The following is a 24,702-nucleotide window of genomic DNA, read 5'->3' as shown; positions in this document are numbered from 1 at the left end:
AAGATTTATGTGGGTGCTTCCCATGAGGTGTGTGATAAGATGCATGGGCCTGCATGAATTCATTTTAGTCTGAATACCAGTCTGAAGAAGGGTTTCGGCCCGAAACGTCGCCTATTTCCTTCGCTCCATAGATGCTGCTGCACCCGCTGAGTTTCCCCAGCAATTTTGTGTACCCACCGTGTCTGCACTGACCAGCGATCCCCGCACACTAACACTATCCTACACCCACTAGGGACAATTCACACTTCCGCCAAGCCAATTAACCTACAAACCGGCACGTCTTCGGAGTGTGGGAGGAAACCGGAGATCTCGGGGGAAAACCCACGCGGGACCACGGGGAGAACGTGCAAACTCCGTACAGACAGCCAAGCGCCCGTAGTCGGGACCGAACCCGGGTCTCTGGCGCTGTGAGGCAGCAACTCTACCGCTGTGCCTCCGTGCCGCCCCTGCCCGCAGCTGAGTGTGTGCGCGGGGACTGGTGCGTTGCACAGATGGGCTGCTGAAACGCTCTCTCCGTTAGTGAAGCCCCCATCGTGTGTGTGTGTGTGTGTGTGTGTACGTACAGCGGCGAGTGGGTGTCAGCGCTGCCCAGCAGCAGGGTTTTATGTGCTGTTGCTTCACTCGTGCGGCAGGCAGCCATAAACAGCGTGGGTTGTCTCTGTGCAGGATAATTGTCCTGTGTACAGTGCGGGAGGGGGGCCCATTGTGCTGCCTTTGTGGCCAGACCCTTCAGATGTCAGCCACAAGGGCCGGGCTCTTTGGCCCAAGCTGTGGGGGGGGGGGGGGGGACGTACAGAGAAACCATGTCACTCCACAGGCAGCGATCGGACCTGCAGCTCATCGACAGCCCGGGCCAGTTGCCCGGGCGACCGAGTTGTGGAGATGGTGCTCAGGCAGCTAATCCTGTTCTCAGTTCAGTTCATAGACACAAAATGCTGGAGTAACTCAGCGGCACAGGCAGCATCTCTGGAGAGAAGGAATGGGTGACGTTTCGGGTCGGGACCCTTCTTCACACACTCAGTTGAGATCAGTTTAGCTCATTGTCAGGTGGGCCGAGGTGCGGTGACAAGCTTATTGTTGCGTGCCAACCAACCGGTGGAAAGACAATACGCAATTACATCGGCGAGACCAAACGTAATCAGGGCGATCGTTTTGCTGAACACCTTCGCTCAGCTCGCCTGGACCTACCTGATCTCCCGGTTGCTAAACACTTTAATTCTCCTTCCCATTCCCACTCAGACCTTGCTATCCTCGGTCTCCCCCATTGTCAGAGTGAGGCTAAACACAAATTGGAGGAGCAGCGCCCCGTATGTCACTTGGGCAGCTTACAGCCCAGTGGTATGAATATTGATTTCTCTAACTTCAAGTAACCCCGGCATTCCCTCTCTCTCTATCCCTCCCCCGCCCAAGTCGCACCAGCTTCTCATTTCCATCCAACAAAACAGCTAACAGAGAGCGGTGAGTCTGTGGAATTCTCTGCCTCAGAGGGCGGTGGAGGCAGGTTCTCTGGATGCTTTCAAGAGAGAGCTAGATAGGGCTCTTAAAGATAGCGGAGTCAGGGGATATGGGGAGAAGGCAGGAACGGGGTACTGATTGGGGATGATCAGCCATGATCACATTGAATGGCTGTGCTGGCTCGAAGGGCCGAATGGCCTAGTCCTGCACCTATTGTCTGTTGTCTAACAGTGGCCTGTTTCCTTTATCATAGTTACTTTCTTGCATATCGTTCATTCATTGTTCTTTATCTCTCGTTTCTCTTTCCCGTGACTTTCAGTTTGAAGAAGGGTCTCGACCCAAAACGTCACCCATTCCTTCCCTCCAGGGATGCAGCCTGTCCCGCTGAGTTACTCCAGCTTTTTGTGCCTAGATGAATGTGCCTTCATGATTCGATTCGAGCCATTTACAGTGTACAGATACATGATCAGGGAGTAACGTTTAGCGCAAGGGTGAGGGTTAAAAACATAGAAATTTTTCGAAAATAGGTGCAGGAGTAGGCCATTCGGCCCTTCGAGCCTGCACCGCCATTCAATATGATCATGGCTGATCATCCAACTCAGTATCCTGTACCTGCCTTCTCTCCATACCCCCTGATCCCTTTAGCCACAAGGGCCACATCTAACTCCCTCTTAAATATAGCCAATGAACTGGCCTCAACTACATTCTGTGGCAGAGAGTTCCAGAGATTCACCACTCTCTGCATGAAAAATGTTTTTCTCATCTCGGTTCTAAAGGATTTCCCCTCTATCCTTCAGCTGTGACCCCTTGTCCTGGACTTCCCCAACATCGGGAACAATCTTCCTGCCTCTAGCCTGTCCAATCCCTTAAGAATTTTGTAAGTTTCTATAAGATCCCCCCTCAATCTCCTAAATTCTAGCGAGTACAAGCCGAGTCTATCCAGTCTTTCTTCATATGAAAGTCCTGACATCCCAGGAATCAGTCTGGTGAACCTTCTCTGCACTCCCTCTATGGCAATAATGTCCTTCCTCAGATTTGGAGACCAAAACTGTCCGCAATACTCCAGGTGTGGTCTCACCAAGACCCTGTACAACTGCAGCAGAACCTCCCTGCTCCTATACTCAAAGGGTGGGAGGGGTGAGGTTCCTTTAAATTGGGAGGGGGCGGATGGACGGACGGGGTGGGGGGGTTGGGGTGGGAGGAGAGGATGGTGGGCTGGAGGGGGAGGGGTGGGGGGTCGGTGGGGCATGGTCCTGTTTCAAAGGCAAAGTCTAATTTATACATCACATGCACCCGAAGGTGCAGTGAAATGAATTTGCCAGCAGCGATACACTTTAAAAGAATACACAATACACAATAGAATTTAACACAAACATCCACCACAGCATTCTTCACTGTGGGCTGGAAGGCAACAAAGTACAGCCAGTCCTCCTCCCTTGTTCACCCGTGGTTGGGGCCATGAACCCTCCGCAGTTGCCGCTACGGACGGCCGGATGTACAGGCCCTCTCGTCGGGATGATCTAAAATCCAACGTCAGGGCGGTCGAACACACTCGAGCGCCCGAATCGGCACTTTCCTACCGGAGACCGCGGCTTCGGGATGTTAGGGATCCTGGGTTTCAGGGATAATACATGTTCATAATTCATAGGAGCAAAAATAGACCATTCGGCCCATCGGGTCTACTCCGCCATTCAGTCATAGCTGATCTATCTTTCCCTCGCCACCCCATTCTCCTGCCTTCTCCCTATAACCCCTGACACCCGTACCAATCAAGTATCTGTCAACCCGTGCCTTAAAAATACCCATTAACTTGACCTCCACAGCCATGTGGCAATGAATTCCACAGATTCACAACCCTCTGGCTAAAGAAATTCCTCCTGATCAGCTTTCTAAAGGTACGTCTTTTTATTCCGAGGCTGTGCCCGCTGGCCCTAGACTCTCCCACTAGTGGGAACATCCTCTCCACATCTACTCTATCCGGGCCTTTCACTATTCAGTAAGTTTCAATGAGGTCCCCCCATCATCCTTCTAAACTCCAGCGAGTACAGGCCCAGAGCCTTCAAACGCTCAGCGTCTGTATCAATGAGGTCCCACCTCCTATCACTTAAGAACCTCTAACATGTTAGCGTTGAACCCTCTTTAGACCTTCTAACGAAACTTATCTCTTCAGTTGCCACAGTTTCCTTTAAGTAGACATTTTTACTTTCTTTCTTGCTCCTCTTAATGTGACCTGTTTTCACCCAAATTCCTTGGAATCGTGTGGCTTTCATTTCAAACAGCACCTCTCAGACTTTAGACTTTAGAGATACAGCGAGGAAACAGGCCCTTCGGCCCACCGAACGCTAGTACTATCCTAAACACTAGGGACAATTATTACAATATTCACCATAGCCAATTAACCTGCAAACCTGCACGTCTTTGGAGTGTGGGAGGAAACCTGAGCACCAGTCGAAAACCCACGCAGGTCACAGGGTGAACGTGCAAACTCCATACAGGCAGCACCCGTAGTCAGGATTGAGGCAGTGCAGCGTAGGTTCACAAGATTGATCCCTGGCATGGCGGGACTGTCATATGAGGAAAGATTGAAAAGACTAGGCTTGTTTGTATTCACTGGAGTTTAGAAGGATGAGGGGCGATCTTAGAGAAACATATAAAATCATAAAAGGACTGGACAAGCTAGATGCAGGAAAAATGTTCCCAATGTTGGGCGAGTCCAGAACCAGGGGCCACAGTATTAGAATAAAAGGGAGGCCATTTAAGACTGAGGTGAGAAAAAACTTTTTCACCCAGAGAGTTGTGAATTTGTGGAATTCCCTGCCACAGTGGGCAGTGGAGGCCAAATCACTGGATGGATTTAAGAGAGAGTTAGATAGAGCTCTAGGGGCTGGTGGAATCAAGGGATATGGGGAGAAGGCAGGCACGGGTTATTGATTGGGGACGATCAGCCATGATCACAACGAATGGCGGTGCTGGCTCGTAAGGGCCGAATGGCCTCCTGCACCTATTTTCTATGTTTCTAACCCAGGTCTCTGGCGCTGTAAGGCAGCAGCTCTACCGCGCCGTGCTGCCACTGAGGTCTAAATACTAGATACATTTATTCTCTGTGGTGTACACTTTGATGTTTTGATGGGCCTGTTTCCGTGTCGTGGGTCTCTGTGACGCTGAGGGCCAGGAGAGACAGGATACAATAACCGATAAACAGGAAATGACAACCATATCATTAAATAAATTACAGAGCAAAATAAAAATGAGAGGCTTTTCAGTGATGGGTAAATTCTTCAGACATTATTTTGAAGTGTAGGATGGAACAGCCAATGCCGGTTTAAACCGAAGATAGACACAAAATGCTGGAGTAACTCAGCGGGACAGGCAGCATCTCTGGAGACCCTTCTACAGAGCTGAAACGTCGCCTATTCCTTTTCTCCATTGATACTGCCTGACCTATTGAGTTACTCCAGCATTTTGTGTCTATCTTCAGTGTAAGCCGGCAACTGCAGTTCCTTCCTACACATTTTATCTACACTCGAGGCCAGTTGAGACCAGGGTCCCTCTAGAATTTAGTTTAGTTTAGAGATACAGCGGAGAAACAGGACCTTCGGCCCACCGGGTCCGCGCCGACCAGCGATCCCCGCTCATTAACACGATCCTACACACACTGGGGACAATTTCTACATTCACCAAGCCAATTAACCTACAAACCTTCGCTCCATAGATGCTGCTGCACCCGCTGAGTTTCCCCAGCACGTTTGTGTACCTACACAACCTGCACGCCTTTTGGAGCGTGGGAGGAAAGAGTAGATCTCGGAGAAAACACACGTACACATTCTGCACGCGTAGTCGAGATCGAACCCAGGTCTCTGGCACTGAAAGCACTACAAGACAATTCTACCGCTGAGCCAGGGTGCTGCCCAATTGATTGATAGCTTTCAAGAGAGAGCTCGATAGGGCTCTTAAAAATAGCGGAGTCAGGGGGATATGGGGATAGGGCAGGAACGGGGTACTGATTGGGGATGATCAGCCATGATCACATTGAATGGCGGTACTGGCTTGAAGGGCCGATTGGCCTACTCCTGCTCCTAATGTCTATTGTCTATTGTCTATAACATCCGCCCCGGCTGTGATCTTTGCAGGTCGCTTGCTGCCTCTAAGGTTTGTTTTTTTACCACGTTGGGTTCTGTCTGTCGGGCAGCAGTACTGGCATGTTCTCCGTTGTGTTACTGATGTCGATTGTGTTTGGCCCGCCAGGTGTCTACGCGCACAAGGAGATCCCCCTGTCGCTCAGCGGTGGTGTGCTAGGAGCCGGCTGCAGTACTCCCCTCTCCTCCAATATCCTCACGCATCCTCACCGCACTTCGCACCTGATGCACCTGAGCCGTTCCTCTCTACCTGGCTCCATGGCTGCCACTTCCTCCATCACCTCTTCCCAGGTAAGAACCGACAAGACGGACACAAAACGCTGGAGTAACTCAGCGGGTCAGGCAGCATAAGTGAGCTCATAAGGTCATAAGTGATAGAATTAGGCCATTTGGCCCATCAAGTCTACTCCGCCATTCAATCATGGCTTATCTATCTCTCCCTCCTAACCCCATCCTCCTGCCTTCTCCCCATAACCTCTGATGCCTGTACTAATCAAGAATCTATCTATATCTGCCTTAAATATATCCACTGACTTGGCCTCCACAGCCTTCTACGGCAAAGAATTCCACAAATTCACCACCCTTTGACAAAAGAATTCTCATCTCCTTCCTCAAAGAATGTCCTTCAATTGTGAGGCTATGACCTCTAGTCCTAGACTCTCCCACTAGTGGAAACATCCTCTCCACACCCCCTCTATCCAAGCCTTTCACTGTTCTTTGTGTTTCAATGAGGTCCCCTCCCCTCATTCTCCTAAACTCCAGCAAGTGCGGGCATATCTGGAGAAAAGGAATAGGTGACGTTTCGGGTTCAGAATGAGAGTCAGGTGAGAGGGGAACGAGAGACAGAGATATAATAATAATAATAATAATAATAATAATAAACTTTAATACGGACTCGAGGTCCAGACAAGGGGCAACATTACATTAAAAAAATGCATTGCATATTAAAAAATATCAAATAGTACATATAAAATCTTAGTATATCACATAAAAGCATCATAATTTATATTAAAAAACACAATACATGAGTTAAAAATCCAGATTAAAAGAATGATCAATGTCCTACAAGGAGACAAGGATACCAGTGTCTCCACAACTGGGATTCGTAGCGTGTGGTGCTAACCCTTATGTTTGACAAGGCCACAATAATTACATTTTTAGAGTCATTTATCCTGCAAATGAATTTATACATGTGATTTCTTAGGATGGCTTCTAAAGTACTGACTCCTGCAGCCACAAACATATTACTGGCACTACACCATCTAGGCAGCATCTATGGAGCGAAGGAATAGGCGACGTTTCGGGTCGAGACCCTTCTTCAGACTGATGTGGGGGGGGGCGGGAAGAAGAAAGGAAGAGGCGGAGACGGTGGTCTGTGGGAGAGCTGGGAAGGGGAGGGGAAGGAGGGAGAAAGCAAGGGACTACCTGAAATTGGAGAAGTCAATGTTCATATCGCTGGGGTGTAAACTGCCCAAGCGAAATATGAGGTGCTGCTCCTCCAATTTGCGGTGGGGACTCACTCTGGCCTTGGAGGAGGCCCAGGACAGAAAGGTCGGATTGGGAATGGGAGGGGGAGTTGAAGTGCTGAGTCACCGGGAGATCAGGTTGGTTATTGCGGACTGTGTAGAGGTGTTGGGCGAAGCGATCGCCAAGCCTGTGCTTGGTCTCACCGATGTAGAGAAGTTGACACCTAGAGCAGCGGATGCAGTAGATGAGGTTGGAGGAGGTGCAGGTGAACCTCTGCCGCACCTGGGCTTGAATGACTGCTTGGGTCCTTGGATGGAGTCGAGGGGGGAGGCAAAGCGACAAGTGTAGCATTTCCTGCGGTTGCAAGGGAAAGTACCAGGGGAGGGGGTTGTTTGGGTGGGAAGGGACAAATTGACCGGGGAGTTACGGAGGGAGCGGTCTCTGCGGAAAGCCGAAAGGGGAGGAGATTGGTAGATGTGGCCAGTGGTGGGATCCCGTTGGAGGTGGCAAAAATGCCGGAGGATTATCTGTTGTTAACCTGTGTGTTGTGTGGGCCAGTCTGGAGTGCCACCTGCTGGTTTAACATCAACCTGTGGTTAGGGGATCGCACGTCATCACGCAACCTCACACCATACCTGGCCCCCTGTCTATTAACCCTTGCCTGGCTGAAGAGGAGAGAGAGATGATGTCATCAGTGCACCTAAGGGTTATAGGTAGAGCATCCTGTCGACGCTATATCTCTCACTCGATCATAAAAGCCCCACTCCCACGCTAAAGTGGACAGTTACACCCAAATTTAAGACTCAATTGATAAAGATGTGTGTAGAAAAGAACTGCAGATGCTGGTTTATACTGTAGATAGACACCAAAATGCTGGAGTGACTCGGCGGGACAGGCAGCATCTCTGGACAGAAGGACCCGAAACGTCACCCATTCTTTCTCTCCAGAGATGCTGCCTGTCCCACTGCGCCACTCCGGCATTTTGTGTCGATCACCAATTTAAAAAGGCGTTGGTCGGGATGTGCTGAGGTGTGAGCGCAGGATTGTTAAGTTGCCTGGAGAAAAAGATTAGGGGACATTTCGGGTCGAGACCCTTCAATCAGGCCACAATCAGAAGCAGTCTGTTGAAGGGTTTCGACCCGAAAAGTCACCAAAGTGTGTCCTTTTATTCCGAGGCTGTGCCCTCTGGTCGTATTTCTCTCCCACTGGTGGAAACAATAGACGATAGACAATAGGTGCAGGAGTAGGCCATTTGGCCCTTCGAACCAGCACCGCCATTCAATGTGATCATGGCTGATCATTCCCCCCAATCAGTACCCCGTCCCTGCCTTCTCCCCATATCCCCTGACTCCGCCATTTTTAAGAGCCCTATCTAGCTCCCTCTTGAAAGCATCCAGAGAACCGGCCTCCACCGCCCTATGAGGCAGAGAATTCCACAGACTCACCACGCTCTGTGAGAAAAAGTGTTTCCTCGTCTCCGTTCTAAATGGCTTACTCCTTATTCTTAAACCCCTGGTTCTGGACTCCCCCCAACATCGGGAACATGTTTCCTGCCTCTAGCGTGTCCAAACCCTTAACAGTCTTATATGTTTCAATGAGATTTTCCTCTCATCCTTCTAAACTCCAGAGTGTACAAGGCCAGCTGCTCCATTCTCTCAGCGTATGACAGTCCCGCCATCCCGGGAATTAACCTTGTAAACCTACGCTGCACTAGAAACATCCTCTCATCGCAAGCATGTTGGACACCGCACATCTTGAGGAAATGCGATTCCTCCTAATAGATAAATCAGACCAGTTCAGAACGAGTTGGTCTCCATTTGTCGTCTTTTTGGAATCATATGGTGCAACACAATTGTAAAAACTGTTTCAGGACTGGACGAGGGATGGTGAAGATTATAAAGAATGATCTCCTTACTTCTTTTCTTTATGTCTTATTCTCTTTTCCCTATTTTCTTTTCTTCAACTTTCTTCATTCATTCTTCTTTTCTCTGCTTCTTCACACACTATATATCTTACGTCTTTCTATCCTTTACTACCTAATTTATTTTTCTTATTCTTATTCTTCTTTAATATACCAAAAAGCTGTACATAAAATGTATTATGAAAATATATATTAGGCACTTTGGTGCCATATGATGGTACTTACTTCTAATAAAATAAAATATAAAAAAAAAAAAATAAAAAAAAAACATCCTCTCCAAGTTCCCTCTACCCAGGCCTCTCATTATCCCGTGGGTTTCAATGAGTCTGGTTGCTGTCTCAGCCTTCTCTTCCCTTTGCCCTTCACACCCAATAATTTTCAAGGCAAGGAGCACTACTTTCCCTCCCCGCATGTTAATAATTTACAGCCTTGCTGGGGAATAAATCTCCCGTTGATGGGCCTGTCGTTCCCTTCCGAACCTCCCATCCGTACACTTCATGCGTTCAAACGATGCAACATGGTGAGATTTATACCTTTTTTTTAATGTTTTACTGACAAAGTTCTTAAGGGGTTGGACAGGCTACGTGCAGGAAGATTGTTCCCGGTGTTGGGGAAGTCCAGAACAAGGGGTCACACAGTTTAAGGATAAGGGGGAAGTCTTTTCGGACCGAGATGAGAAAAACATTTTTTTTCACACAGAGAGTGGTGAATCTGTGGAATTATCTGCCACAGAAGGTAGTTGAGGCCGCAGTTCATTGGCTATATTTAAGATGGAGTTAGATGTGACCCTTGTGGCTAAAGGGATGAGGGGGTATGGTGAGAAGGCAGGGATGGGATACTGAGTTGGATGATCAGCCATGATCATATTGAATGGCGGTGCAGGCTCGAAGGGCTGAATGGCCTACTCCTGCACCTATTTTCTACGTGTTTCTATGTTGCTTGGGCATGTATATGTCTTTTCATTGGAACTGCTCAAGGTAAAGGCAAGGGAATGTGCAGGCTGGAGGCTCTTTGGATCGGGATCAATTCCCTATTTCATCCCTGTCAAAGGCAGAGTTTCAGCTTTGGGGATCCACTTTTAACGCAATCTGAGAAATCTCTGTCTCGGGAGAGAAGGAACGGGTGGCTTTTCGGGTCGAGACCCTTCCTCAGACTGAGAGGCAGGGGAAAGGGGTCTAGAGTCATGGAGGTGCTAGGTGTGAAAACGACATATCAAACATATGACAATATCAGGCGATGATAAGGAAATGTTGAATGGTTCATTGTTAGCTGAAGGGTGATTGGATCGAGAGAAGCTAAACATAGTTTAGTTTAGAGACACAGCGTGGAAACAGGCCCTTCGGCCCACCGAGTACATGCTGACCATCGATCACCCATACATACACTATCCTACACACTACGGACAATCTACAGAAGCCAATTTCATTGTTCAGTTTCGCGACATACAATAGACAATAGACGCAGGAGTAGGCCATTCGGCCCTTCGAGCCAGCACCGCCATTCAATGTGATCATGGCTGATCATCCCCAATCAGTACCCCGTTCCTGCCTTCTACCGATATCCCCTGACTCCGCTATCTTTAAGAGCCCTATCCAGCTCTCCTCTCCACCTCTCCCCTCTTCCCTCCTACTCTCTCCCATCCCCTCCACTCATCTACGCCCCTCATCACCTCTCCTGCCCTCCCCTCTCCTCTCCCCTCCTCCCCTCTCCTCCGCTCTCATCCCTTCCTCTCCTCCTCCTCCCCTCTCCCTCTCCCCTTCCTCTCTTGTCTTAAAACACCCTTGCCTCTCTAGACCACTCTCATTGTTCTGTTTTACCTGTGCAGGTATTTTCCCTACCCGGCTCATCGTACAGCCTGACTCCTTCCAATGTCTTTGGAGGACCAATAACACCAGGGTCATCCATCTCCTCGCTTCTGAATCCCGTGGAAGCCAGTCAAACAGGTAGGTAAAGATGTACCCAAACTAAAAGCTGGAGTAACTCAGCGGGACAGGCAGCATCTCTGGACAGAAGGAATGGGTGGCATTTTGGGTCGAGACCCTTTCTTCAGGTAGGTAAGCTCTCCTCTCAAGTCAAGTCAAGTCAAGTCAAGTTTATTCGTCACATACACATACGAGATGTGCAGTGAAATGAAAAGTGGCAATGCTCGCGGACTTTGTGCAAAAAGACAAACAAACAAACAACCAAACAAAGTACAAACAGAGTCACATATTAAATATTGTGGGTGGAAGGAAAAAGGTTCAGTAAAAGTTAGTCCCTGGTGAGATAGGAGTTTACAGCCCGAATGGCCTCTGGGAAGAAACTCCTTCTCAACCTCTCCGTTCTCACCGCATGGCAACGGAGGCGTTTGCCTGACCGTAGCAGCTGGAACAGTCCGTTGCAGGGGTGGAAGGGGTCTCCCATGATTTTATTGGCTCTGGAGTTGCACCTCCTGATGTATAGTTCCTGCAGGGGGGGGCGAGTGAAGTTCCCATAGTGCGTTCGGCCGAACGCACAACTCTGCAGAGCCTTCTTGTCCTGGGGCCCATGCCAAGCCCCATGACAAGGAGTCTTTGGACGTAACTTAACTCCACTAGTGAGCACGGCTCGATTTTCTGAGGCAGTTTTTTTCCCGGATGTAATTCATGTTTGTTTCCGATCCTTTCTGACTTGGTTATCCGGACTTGTTTATCGCAAAGCCTCACAGATGAGGATGCATCAAGTCTGTAATAAGATTAGGAAGTGTTGGAAAAGTATCATGGAGAGAGGAACGGAGTGCAAGCTTCAATCTTACCATCCTTCCCCAGACCGTTCCAACGAAGGGTCTCAGACTTGACTTGATTTCATTTAATTTAGTCATTGTCTTCAATGAAGAGGCAACAAAATTATTTTTCCTTAACAGTCATACAAAAAACTTGACACGTTAGAGCTGTTATGTAGGAAGGAGCAGCAGATGCTGGTTTATAACGGAGATCGGCAATTAAGGTTGTGGGTAGCACAGTGGCGCAGCAGTCGAGTTACTGCCTTACAGCATCAGAGATGTGGGTTCGATCCCAACTATGGGTGCTGTCTGTTTGTACGATTGCTTGGGTTTTCTCCGGGTGCTCCGGTTTCCTCCCACACTCCAAAGACAGACAGGTCAGTTGGCTTCGGGAAAAATTGTAAATTGTCCCTAGTGTGCAGGCTAGTGTTAGTGTACGGGGTGATCGCTGGTCCGCATGGGCTCGGTGGGTCGAAGGGCCTGTTTCCATGTTGTATCTGTAAAGTCTGAAGAATGGGACTGAATAGATACTCTATCTATGGGCTAACTAGCTCCCTCCTGTGCTGGAATAATTCTGCCATTCTGCAAACCACCTAGTCATAGAGTCGGGAAGGAACTGCAGATGCTGGTGTAAGCCGAAAAAAGACAACATGCTGGAGTAACTTGGCGGGACAGGCAGTATCTCTGGAGAGAAGGAATGGGTAACGTTTCGGGTTGAGACCGTCTAAAGAAGGGTCTCAACCCGAAACGTCACCCATTCCTTCTGCCCAGAGATGCTGCCTGTCCCGCTGAGTTACTCCAGCATTTTGTGTCGATCATAGAGGCACCTGTGGTGGGTGGAGGGAATCAGAGAGAGACACAAGGGGGCCAGGTTTGGAGGAACTCAAGAGTTGTCAAAGGCTTGTGGAACTGAGGAAGTCACAGCGAAGTCAACACATATCCAGTATGTGTACAAGAGGAACAATATTAATTCCCTCTCTTGCTTCTCTTTCAGAGCCAGACATCGATGACAATGATTGCAGTTTTGTCTGCAGGGGCAGTTCTTCCAGAGGAAGTCTTTCTCCGACGTAAATGTTGCACGCTACTTTATTCCGTACTTGTCTGTACTGTGCTAATCTCTGGTTTGGCCAAGGGGCATTAATTAGCAAATTATTTAGCATTAACAAAGCGGGCCCCTGTGTGGGGGGCAAGCCGAGATCTAAGGGGGGGGCCACAAATGGAACGTGTTAAAAATGGTTTGCGTAACATGAAATACTTGTCACTTTGTCTACGCCCTTTATGTGGTGCCTCTTTGTATACCCTAGCTCTGCAAGACCAAGAATATCACTTCTCACATGCAACAATAAACTATCATTCATTATATCTAGGACCTCTTTAGTAGCATTGGAAAAGGAGGACACCGTTCATTCTCTCTACCCTGCGCCACTGTTCCTGTTCCATCACATTCATTGTAAAATGTCCCGAGTGTGTGTAGGATAGTGCTAGTGAACGGGAATCGCTGGTCGGCACAGACACAGCGGGCCAAATGGCTTGTTTCTGCACTCTAAAGTCTAAAGCAAATGGCCACTCGGCCCATCGAGCCTATACTGAACAACAAGCCCCCTCCACACTAATCTTACACTTCAAGCCCTGTCCCACTGTATGTGTTCATTCAAGAACTCTCCCGAGTTTAAAAAAAATCAAACTCGTGGTAAGCACGTAGAATGGACGTAGCGGGTACGTCGGAGCTCGGGGACGTCTCTTAGCGGCTCGTAACGCTAACATAGAAACATAGAAAATAGGTGCAGGAGTAGGCCATTCGGCCCTTCGAGCCTGCACCGCCATTCAATATGATCATGGCTGATCATCCAACTCAGTATCCTGTACCTGCCATCTCTCCATACCAAGCCACATCTAACTCCCTCTTAAATATAGCCAATGAACTGGCCTCAACTACCTTCTGTGGCAGAGAGTTCCAGAGATTCACCACTCTCTGTGTGAAAAATAGTTTTCTCATCTCGATCCTAAAGGATTTCCCCTTTATCCTTAAGCTGTGACCCCTTGTCCTGGACTTCCCCAACATCGGGAACAATCTTCCTGCATCTAACGGCAGGTACTCGGGAAGACTGGTGTAGGTGTAGGCCATTTGGCCCTTCGAGCCAGCACCGCCATTCACTGTGATCATGGCTAATCATCCACAATCAGTACCCCGTTCCTGCCTTCTCCCCATATCCCTCCATTCAGCTATCTATAAGAGCCCTATCCAACTCAAGTGGAATCTAGGGGGAGATATTCATGCTGTTTAGTTTACGATTCGACCCGCTCACTTCACCCCTACCATATTTGTTCCAGATCTCCTATCGGTGGCTTGTCCATGCTCTACGATCAGACGATACCCGGTCAGCTGGAGAATGTACCACAGACAACGTCCAACATCGAGGAGTTGCTGGACAAACACTGGAGTGGTGAAGGGGGCATTGACAGTAAGTGCAGGGAGTGTTCATGATGACAATGCCCAACGTGCTTTTAGTATTAGAGATACAGCATGGTTAAGGGGAGATCCCATCCCTGCCTTCTCTCCATACCCCCTGATCCCTTTAGTCACAAGGGCCACATCTAACTCCCTCTTAAATATAGCCTATGAACTGCGGCCTCAACTACCTTCTGTGGCAGAGAATTCCACAGATTTGCCACTCTCAGTGTGAAATTTTTTTTTCTCATCTCGGTCCTAAAGGATTTCCCTCTTATCCTTAAACTGTGACCCCTTGTCCTGGACTTCCCCCAACATCGGGAACAATCTTCCTGCATCATTGAATATTTTATTCCACTGCCTTCATTGGAAGGGAGATAGCTGGCAGTAATGCTGCTGATGTCAACAACGGACGTCTGCAGGTGCAGGATTCTGGAGGAGATTAGCCATGTCCTCAGCTTACCCCTGGCTTGTGGAAAGATTTATAGGGCAGCGTGCGCAAGTGGGGATTATTCCCACAAATAATCATTTCCATAAGTGACTAACTTGCCGTGTTTGATCCTTCCAGTTGTGGACATGTTGAAGTCGCTGCACCTGCTACAGCTGGATAACCGCAGGCTGCAGGAGCAAATCATGAGCCTCTCGGCCAAGAAGGAACGCCTTCAGCTGCTCAATGTCCAGCTCTCCGTCCCCTTCGCCGGTATCACCTCCACCAACGGGCCATCCTCCCAGCTGCATTTGATCGCCTCCCAGAACGGTAAGGACCTCTTCTCCGTCAGGCCGGCCACAGTGGCGCCGGAGACCCGAGTTTGATCACAACTGCGGGTGCTGTCTGTGTGGAGTTTGTCCGTTCCCCCCGTGACCTGCGTGGGTTTTCTCCAAGATCTTCGGTTTCCTCCCACACTCCAAAGACGTGCAGGTTTGTGGGTTAATGGGCTTGGGAAATGTAAAAATTGTCCCTAGTGTGTGTGGGATAGTGTTAGTGTGCGGGGATCGCTGGCCGGCGCGGACCCGATGGGCCGAAGGGCCTGTTTCCGTGCTGTATCTCTAAACTAAACTAAACTAAAAATGAAGGGCTCGTCCTGAGATGAACCGTTGACCCCTGCACCTATTGGCAATCAGGCTTTGATCGGGTCTGTGGCCAAGAAAGGACAAAGGATTCTCTCTGTGTGTACGGGGAAAGATCAGCGGCACGGTGGCGCAGCGGTAGAGTTGCCACCTCACAGCGCCCAGAGACCCGGGTTCGATCGTGTCCACATTCTCCCTGTGACCGCGTGGGTTTTCTCCGGGTGCTCCGGTTTCGTCCCGCATTCCCCGCAGGTTTGTAGGTTAATTGGCTTCTGTAAGTTGTCCCCAGTACGTGTAGGATGGAACCAGTGCGCAGGTTTACCTCCAGTTACAAAGTGCCGGTGGAACTCGACGGGCCAGGCGGCATCTGCGGAGGGAATGGACAGGCGACGTTTCTGGTCGGGACACTTCTCCAGAATCTAATCTAATCAGTGGCCTGCTGATGGCACTGGGAATTCTATTCATGCTGAAACGATTATGGCACCTTGTAGAACTGGGAAATTACTAATTATTATGTCAACCATACAGGAAACCATGGCAACATTGGCAACTTCCTGTGCGATAAAAATGGCCTGTGTTTATTGAACTGTAAAGATATATCAAAAGGTCATGAATAATAGGAGCAGAATTAGGCCTTTCGGCCCATCAAGTCTACTCCGCCATTCAATCGTGGCTGATCTATCTCTCCCTCCTAACCCCATTCTCCTGCCTTCTCCCCATAATGCCCCTGTCCCACTGTACGAGGTAATTCAAGAGCTCTCCCGAGTTTAAAAAATAATCAAACTCGTGGGAAGTACGTAGCGGGTATGTCGGAGCTCGTGGTCGTCTCTTAGCGGCTCGTAACGCTAACGGCAGGTACTCGGGAAACGCGGTAACTCGTGAAGAACAGAGCGGAGAGAGTCCACGAGAGCCCCGAGTACCTACGAGCGGCTATAACCGTAATTCTCCGAGCTCGAATCAGGGGAAACACGGGAGAACTCGTGAATTACCTCGTACAGTGGGACAGGGGCACCCGTCAGATATATTATTACATATATGTTATTAATATATGGATAATATTGGCATTTAACAACTTGTAATTTGTTTAATTTCAGGGTAAGGAAATGTTCAGTGTTGTGTCCAAAAACTGGTTTAATGAGTTGGCTGTTTTTTGATCACTTTGTCAATCCATTGCATGACATTAAATGTGGAGCCATTGCATCATACAGAAAGAAAACAGGCCCTTCGGCCCAACAAGTCTGTGCCGAACGACCAAGATGTCCCATCCAAGCTGATCCTATTTACCCATGTTTGGTCCATACACCTCTAAATCTTTCCTCCCTGTGTCCATGCACCCGTTTGAATGTCTTTTATATGTTGTTAATGTACCTGCCTCAAATGCTACCTTTGGAAGCTCGTTCCATAGACCCATTCGGCCCTTCGAGCCTGCACCGCCAATCAATATCATCATGGCTGATCATCCAACTCAGTATCCTGTACCTGCCTTCTCTCCATACCCCCTGATCCCTTTAGCCACAAGGGCCACATCTAACTCCCTCTTAAATATAGCCAATGAACTGGCCTCAACTACCTTCTGTGGCAGAGAATTCCACAGATTCACCACTTTTTGCGTGAAAAATGTTTTTCTCATCTCGGTCCTAAAGGACTTCCCCCTTATCCTTAAACTGTGACCCCTTGTTCTGGACTTCCCCAACATCGGGAACAATCTTCCTGCATCTAGCCTGTCCAACCCCTTAAGAATGTTGTAAGTTTCTATAAGATCCCCCCTCAATCTTCTAAATTCTAGCGACATTCATGACTTCAGACTCTGGACTCTAGTGACTACAGCACGGAAACAGGCCCTTCGGCCCACCCAGCCCGCTGGCTGGCCAGCGATCCCCACACGCTAGCACTTTCCCCACACACACACACACACTGGGGGACAATTTTTTCATTCATGCCCGCCCAATTAACCTACAAACCCGCACGTCTTTGGAGTGTGCGGGGAAACCGAAGATCTCGCAAAAAAACCACGCAGGTCACGGGGAGAACGTGCAAACTCCGCACAGACAGCACCCACAGTCAGGATCGAACCGGGGTCTCTGGCGCTGTGAGGCAGCAACTCTACCGCAGGATCACCGCCCCACCCGTAACTAATACCACAATTAAATTTCAAGTATATAAGCACATAAATACCCACTGCATCTAATCTTGCAGCATCTAATAAGCCGACTGTACTTTCCCACCGAACATCGCTTTGTGTATGAATTGGCAGTGAAGATCTTTGGGAACAGCCTGACAGATAGTGGTGCAGCCCCTGTCACGTGGGCATCAGGTCTCCGCTCCCTTGGCTGAGGTTTGGTTCCAGTCACTGAGGGGTCCGGTGCTTGAGTGGGTGCCAGGGGGGAGGGCGGTGATATTCTGGATTAATTTACCATTAATCGGAACATTTCTCCCTCTTTCCCCTGGTTGCAGCCTGCGGCTCTGAGCTGCTGAATAGCAGTAAGAGCCCCCATTCCAGGAGCAGCTTCATTACTGAGAACTCCCTCTCTGCATCATCAGAGGTATTTAATAGCATTGCTCGGGGAAGCTCAAATGACACGAAACATTGGCCTTTTACACTCGCATACCCCTCACCTCCCCCCAACCCCTCTCCTCCCCTTCCCCCCCATTAAAAGCCAGTTAAACAGTTCCATAGTTCAGGTCAGCTTAGTTCATTGTCACGTGTACCGAGGTACAGTGAAAAGCTTTTGTTGCATGCTGTCTTGTCAGCGGAAAGACAATACATGATTACAATCGAGCCATTCACAGTGTACAGACACATGCAAAGGGAGTTAGATTTAGCTCTTAGGGCTGACCGAATCAAGGGATTTGAGGAGAAGGGGTACTGATTGGGGATGATCAGCCATGATCATATTGAATGGCGGTGCTGGCTCGAAGGGCCGAATGGCCTACTCCTGCACCTATTTCCTATGTTTCTATGAATAACATTTAGTGCAAGGTAAAGCCAGCAAAGTCCAATCAAGGATAATCCGAGGATCACCAAAGAGGTAGATAGTAGCTCACGACTGCTCTCTAGTTGGTGCTAGGATGGTTCAGTTGCCTGATAACAGCTGGGTAGAAACTATCCCTGAATCTGGAGGTGTGCGTTTTCACACTTCTGTACTTTAGCAATGATGTTCGCAATGATGTATTTCTCTTGGGATCACACTATCCCTAGCCAACAATTGCCCTATCAGGGAACATCCCTACCTGATATAATCTAGTACCGGCCCTGATTGATCCTGGGCTTCTTTGCATGCTTCCTGTTTCTCTCCCCCCCCCCCACCCCCCCCCCAAAACAAGCAGTCTGAAGAAGGATCCCCACCCAAAAGGTCACCTACCCATGTTCTCCACAGATGAGTAAGAAAGAACTGCAGATGCTTTTTAAAGTCGAAGGTAGACACAAAATGCTGGAGTAACTCAGCGGGCGAGGCAGCATCTGTGGAGAGAAGGAATGGGCGACGTGTCGGGTCGAGACCCTTCCTCAGACTCCAGAGATGGTGCCTGACCCCCTGAGTTACTCCAGTACTTTGTGTTCGACCTCCTATAGTGTTGACACTGGTGCAATGAAATTTAAGTTAGGCCTGTATCCAATATACATTGATACATACATACAATACCCGTAGATAATATATAATAAACAAGAATTCAATAAATTAATAATTAAAATACCTGCACAAAAACCCCCCAAAGTCTTTAGTGCAACCAATAGCCAGTTCATGGAATTTACGTTGCGATTAGTGCAGTGCAGTGTTCAAAAGCCTAATGGTCGTTGAGAGGAAACATTTCTTGAACCTCATGGTCATAGTTTTTGAGATGAATATACAAAGGGCATTTATTGTCACATGCACCAATTGGTGCAGTGAAGTTTGAGTTACCATGCAGCACACAAATAGGATAAACATAACATTTTAGAATTTAAGCATAAAACATAAAAAACATCCCCCCCCCCCCCGCCCCCCGCAGCGGAATCAACGTTTCCCCCTGTGAGGGAAGGCAGCAAAGTTCAGTCCACTTCCTCAGTTCACCCGTGGGCGGGGCCTATTGAGGCCTTCGCAGTCGCCACTACATTTCACGCCCGATGTTTCAAGCCCTCGAGCACCTTCTTCCTGATTGGGGGGGGGGGGGGGGGGGGATGAGATGAGAGTCAGAGTATTGAGAAGTTGGGAGGTCATGTTACGGTTGTATAAGGCATTGGTGAGGCCACATTCAGTATTTTATCGCCATATTATAGGAAAGATGTTGTCAAGGATGCAGAGAAGATTATTACGCAGATGTTGCCAGGACTCGAGGGCCTGAGCCTTATGGAGAGGTTGAGCAATCTTTGAATTTATTCCTTGGAGCGCAGGAGGATGAGGGGTGATCGCATAGAGGTGTACAAAATCATGAGAGGAATAGATCGGGTAAATACACAGTCTTTTGCACAGAGTAGGTGAATCGAGAACCAGAGGACATTGGATTAAGGTGAGGGGGGGAAAGATTTGAGAGGAATCTGAGGGGTAACTTTTTTACACAAAGGGTGATGGGTGTATGGAACGAGCTGCTGGAGGAAGTAGTTGAGGCTGGGACTATCCCAACGTTTAAGAAACAGTCCCCACACTTCACCTCACCCCCTGGTTCCCTTCCACACCCCGATATCCCATGGATATCATTCCCTCCGGCTCTACATTTCATCCCTCTCCACTCCTTACCTGTCATAATATCCTTCAGTTTCCTTCCCATCTCTGGCCTTTTGTCACTTACTCCACCCCCCTTCTGCCAGTCATACGGTCATGTAATAGGAGTAGAATCAGGCCATTCGGCCCATCAAGTCCACTCTGCCATTCAATCATGGCCGATCTATCTCTCCCCCATTCCCCTGCCTCCTCCCCACAACCCTTGACACCTGTAAACACCACCCCCCCCCCCCCCAGTCAAACCCTCCCCACCTGTATCCATCTATCACCCACCTGTCTTTGTCCCGCCCCTCCCCTTCTCTCTTCCAGCTTTCTCAGTCTGAAGAAGGGTCCCGGCCCGAGACGTTGTCTGTCCATTCCCTCCACAGATGTTGCCTGAGCCGCTGAGTTACTCCAGCGCTCTGTGTGTTTTTATTTTAAATGCGTGGGTTGTCACTGTTTGTGCAAGGAGGTTGAATGCAATGGCCGTGAGTTTAAGACTCACTTTTAAGACCGTGATGTCAGGACTTTCATATGAAGAAAGACCAGGCTTGTACTCGCTAGAATTTAGAAGATTGAGGGGGGATCTTATAGAAACTTACAAAATTCCCAAGGGGTTGGACAGGCTAAATGCAGGAAGATTGTTCACGATGTTGGGGAAGTCCAGAACAAGGGGTCACACAGTTTAAGGATAAGGGGGAAGTCTTTTAGGACCGAGATGCGAAAAAAGCATTTCACACAGAGAGTGGTGAATCTGTGGAACTCTCTGCCACAGAAGGTAGTTGAGGCCACAGTTCATTGGCTATATTTAAGAGGGAGTTAGATGTGGCCCTTGTGGCTAAAGGGATCAGGGGGAATGGAGAGAAGGCAGGTACAGGATACTGAGTTGGATGATCAGCCATGATCTTGAATGGCGGTGCAGGCTTGAAGGGCCGAATGGCCTCTACTCCTGCACCTATTGTGTATGTTTCTATGTAATTGGATCTCTCTCTCTCTCCCTGTCTCTGCAGGATCTCCGTTCTGGATGCCACAGCCGGAGTAGTTCGTCCTCGTCGCTCCAGAGCACTCCTCCTCCCGCCCTCCCACTCCTGCAGCAGAGTCCCGTCTCCCTCCAGCTCCCGGGAATGGCCGGAGTCTCGCAGCCGGTCAACGGGCTGGGCAGGACCTGCGCCGGAGGTCTGGGCGGCATCTCCACCAAGACCACCACCTTCTCCACCACTTCATCATCGGTGGCTGGGATGATGGGCTGCCCTCTGGCTCCCCAGTTGGCCAGCAATGGTATTGTCGGTCCTCTGAATGGTGTGGACCAGCTGCCTGCACCTGTGGCTCCACTCCATAACTCCCTCGCTCATCCACCAGCTTCCCATAGTGTTCCAACGTCAACTAGTCACTGTAACAGGTCAGATTACCTCCTTTCTCGATCCACGGGCAGAACGTATCTCGACGGTGCTGCCTGTCGCGTGCTCTCCTACCTACTAATCTGTGACATATCGGCTCAGTGCACAGAATCGGCAAATGATTTACACGGATGGTTCTTGGCCGTTTCGGTTTTTTTTTTTTTTGTTACAGGCCCTTCGGCCCACCGAGTCCGCACCAACCAGCGACCCCCCCCGCACACTTGCACTGTCCTACACGCACTGCGGACTATTGTTACATTTATGCCAAGACAATTAACTTACAAACCTGTACGTCTTTTGTGGAGAAAACCGATCAAAACCCACGCAGGTCGAACCTGCAAACTCCATACAGACAGCACCTGTGGTCGGGATCGAACCCGGGACTCTGGCGCTGTAAGGCAGCAACTCTACCTCTGCGCCACCGTAACCCCCCCCCCCCCCCCCCCCCAAATAAAATGCATTTCTGTAGTGCCTGCGACTTCCCTTTCAGAAGGTATTGACACTCATTGTACTAGGGCGGCACAGTGGCGCAGCGGTAGAGCTGCTGCCTCACAGCACCAGGGTCCCAGGTTCGATCCTGAGCTCGGGTAATGTCTGCGTGGAGTTTGCACATTCTCGCTGGGTCGGGACCACGTGGGTTTCCCCCGGGTGCTCCGGGTTCCCTCCCGCTTCCCACAGGTGTGCGGGTTTGTAGGTTGATTGCCCCAGGTGTGTTGTGGGATGGGGTGAGCGATGGTTGGCATGGGCTCATTGGGCCGAAGGGCCTGTTTCCACCCTTTATTTCTAAGACAAAAAAACTAAAACTGAACCTACTTTTAAAATTAAAGTGGAAGGTGGCTGCAAGGTCCCATTAACAGCAATGTGGTAAAGACCCTCATGTGGTCATCTTGAGTGAGGGACAACTGGCCAGTGGGGAAGCGGGAATATTACAAAGACCTAGAGTCAATGGATGATCATTGGTCAGCATGGGCTCAGTGGGCTGAAGGGCCTGTTTCATAGAAACATAGAAAATAGGTGCAGGTGTAGGCCATTCGGCCCTTCGAGCCTGCACCGCCATTCAATATGATCATGGCTGATCATCCAACTCGGTATCCTGTACCTGCCTTCTCTCCATACCCCCTGATCCCTTTAGCCACAAGGGCCACATCTAACTCCCTCTTAAATATAGCCAATGAACTGTGGCCTCAACTACCTTCTGTGGCAGAAAGTTCCAGAGATTCACAACTCTCTGTGTGAAAAATGTTTTTCTCATCTCGGTCCTAAAGGATTTCCCCCTTATCCTCAAACTGTGACCCCTTGTCCTGGACTTCCCCAACATCGGGAACAATCTTCCTGCATCTAGCCTGTCCAACCCCTTAAGAATTTTGTAAGTTTCAATAAGATCCCCCCTCAATCTCCTAAATTCTAGCGAGTACAAGCCGAGTCTATCCAGTCTTTCTTCATATGAAAGTCCTGCCATCCCAGGCCTCATCGGTCAATCAACCATTTCAGTCTGCTGTATGACTGAATCTATTGCCTAACGTCAATGGCCTTGATCGTATGTCGACTAGTACAAGGAAGAATATATCTCCTTCCTTGACGACATGTTTGGGTCAGATGGATTAAAGGACAATTCTTGATGCCTTCCCTGGCTAGGGTTATAGGGATCCCAAATATCCCAAATATATGTTGGTTTGTGGATTAGTTGACCTCTGTTAATTTGACCTTGTGTACGGGGGGAATAGATGCAAAAGTGGGATGTTCGTAAATGATAGGGGCAAAATTAGGCCATTTGGCCCAACTTCTCTCTGCCATTCAATCATGGCTGATCTATCTCTCCCTCCTAACCTCATTCTCCTGTCTTCCCCCCCATAACCCCTGACACCCAGACTAATCAAGAATCTATCTACCCCTGCCTTAAAAATATCCATTGACTTGGCCTCCACAGCCTTCTTTTTGGGCAATGAATTCCACAGACTCACCAATTCCACAGACTAAAGAAATTCCTCCTCATCTCGTTCCTGAAGGAACGTCCTTTCATTCTGAGGCTGTGACGTCTGGTCCTAGACTCCCCACTAGAGGAAACATCCTCTCCACATCCACTCTATCCATTCTCCTCCTCATGGGCATTTACCTTCATCTATCGCTTGGCCAGTTTGGACGATGGTGTGCATGGCTTCTGCCGACATTGCCTTTATGCGTGTGAGCTGTTGCGGACATGCATTGCATGGAAGGGTTAACAGGTGTTCATTGTTGCTTATCGATTGTAGTGCATTGTTCCCTCCTGTACAACACCATTGATTGATGCACCATCCCTAACCCAGAGCCTTTGGCACTGAGCCAGAGTGTTGAGTAGGGAAGGAGGTCGTTGCTTGGTCAAGGAGTTGGGATTTCAAGAGCATCTTGAAGTTGAAGATGGACACAAAAAGCTGGTGTTACTCAGCGGGTCAGGGAGCATCCCAGGGTCGAGACCCTTCCTTAGTGTGTCTATCTTCGATGTAAGCCAGCATCTGCAGCTCCTTGCTACACAGCTTTATGTTGAGGTTGGCTGAGTCGCTGCCTTACAGCATCAGAGACCCAGGTTCAATCTCGACCTTGGGTGCTGTCTATGTGGAGTTTGCACGTTCTCCCTCTGACCACGTGGGTTTCCTCAGGGTACTCCGGTTTCCTCAACGGTGTGAATGTTGGGTTCAGTTCAGTGTATTGTCACGTGCATCGAGGTAGAGTGAAAAGCTTTTGTTGCGTTAGGGTTTGAAGATTAAATGGCCCTGTAAATTGTGCAGGGGGTGGTGGATGCAAAAATGAGATAACATAGAATGGGGGGATCGATGGTCGGCGTGGACTCGGTGGGCCGATGGGCCTGGTCCCATGCTGCATCTTCCAATCGATCCATGTAGATTGCTTATTGCATGTGAACCAATCATAGTAGAAATAGCATCACTAAACCCCACCTTACTGTATGCTTTAATATTAACATCCCATCTCTGACACCATGTGAATAAGCACATTACACAGTCTGGAGTTTAAAGTCATCTTTAATTGATACACATAATATAGCGGTACAGCAGGATGTTAGTTCGTCATCACCACTTCCAAGACCAAGAGAAGGTTCACCAGACTGATTCCTGGGATGGCAGGACTTTCATATGAAGAAAGACTGGATAGACTCGGCTTGTACTCGCTAGAATTTAGAAGATTGAGGGGGGATCTTAAAGAAACTTACAAAATTCTTAAGGGGTTGGACAGGCTAGATGCAGGAAGATTGTTCCCGATGTTGGGGAAGTCCAGGACAAGGGGTCACAGTTTAAGGATAGAGGGGAAATCCTTTAGGACCGAGATGAGAAAAACATTTTTCACACAGAGTGGTGAATCTCTGGAACTCTCTGCCACAGAAGGTAGTTGAGGCCAGTTCAT

The 24,702-nt window shown here is 49.0% G+C and overlaps 1 protein-coding gene across 3 annotated transcripts in view; it reads left to right on the top strand.

The window, feature by feature from the left end:
• mllt6 (MLLT6, PHD finger containing) overlaps nt 1-24,702 on the top strand; it is a 128,119-nt gene that overhangs the window by 91,293 nt on the left and 12,124 nt on the right. For 2 of the 3 annotated variants that reach the window (XM_033034892.1, XM_033034891.1), the window contains exons 8-14: nt 5,701-5,882; nt 10,805-10,922; nt 12,714-12,786; nt 14,051-14,181; nt 14,737-14,925; nt 17,691-17,779; nt 20,923-21,311. In XM_033034892.1, the coding sequence (XP_032890783.1) occupies nt 5,701-5,882; nt 10,805-10,922; nt 12,714-12,786; nt 14,051-14,181; nt 14,737-14,925; nt 17,691-17,779; nt 20,923-21,311 (1,171 nt within the window). Of the gene's footprint in view, nt 1-5,700; nt 5,883-10,804; nt 10,923-12,713; nt 12,787-14,050; nt 14,182-14,736; nt 14,926-17,690; nt 17,780-20,922; nt 21,312-23,731; nt 23,735-24,702 lie in introns of all 3 variants that reach the window. The other variant, XM_033034890.1, reaches the window with a different exon arrangement.

The sequence above is a fragment of the Amblyraja radiata genome, chromosome 16 (genome assembly GCF_010909765.2).
Source record: "Amblyraja radiata isolate CabotCenter1 chromosome 16, sAmbRad1.1.pri, whole genome shotgun sequence".
Lineage (NCBI taxonomy): Eukaryota > Metazoa > Chordata > Chondrichthyes > Rajiformes > Rajidae > Amblyraja > Amblyraja radiata.
Note: the sequence above shows the minus strand (reverse complement) of the source record. Positions and strands in the feature narration are given on the sequence as shown.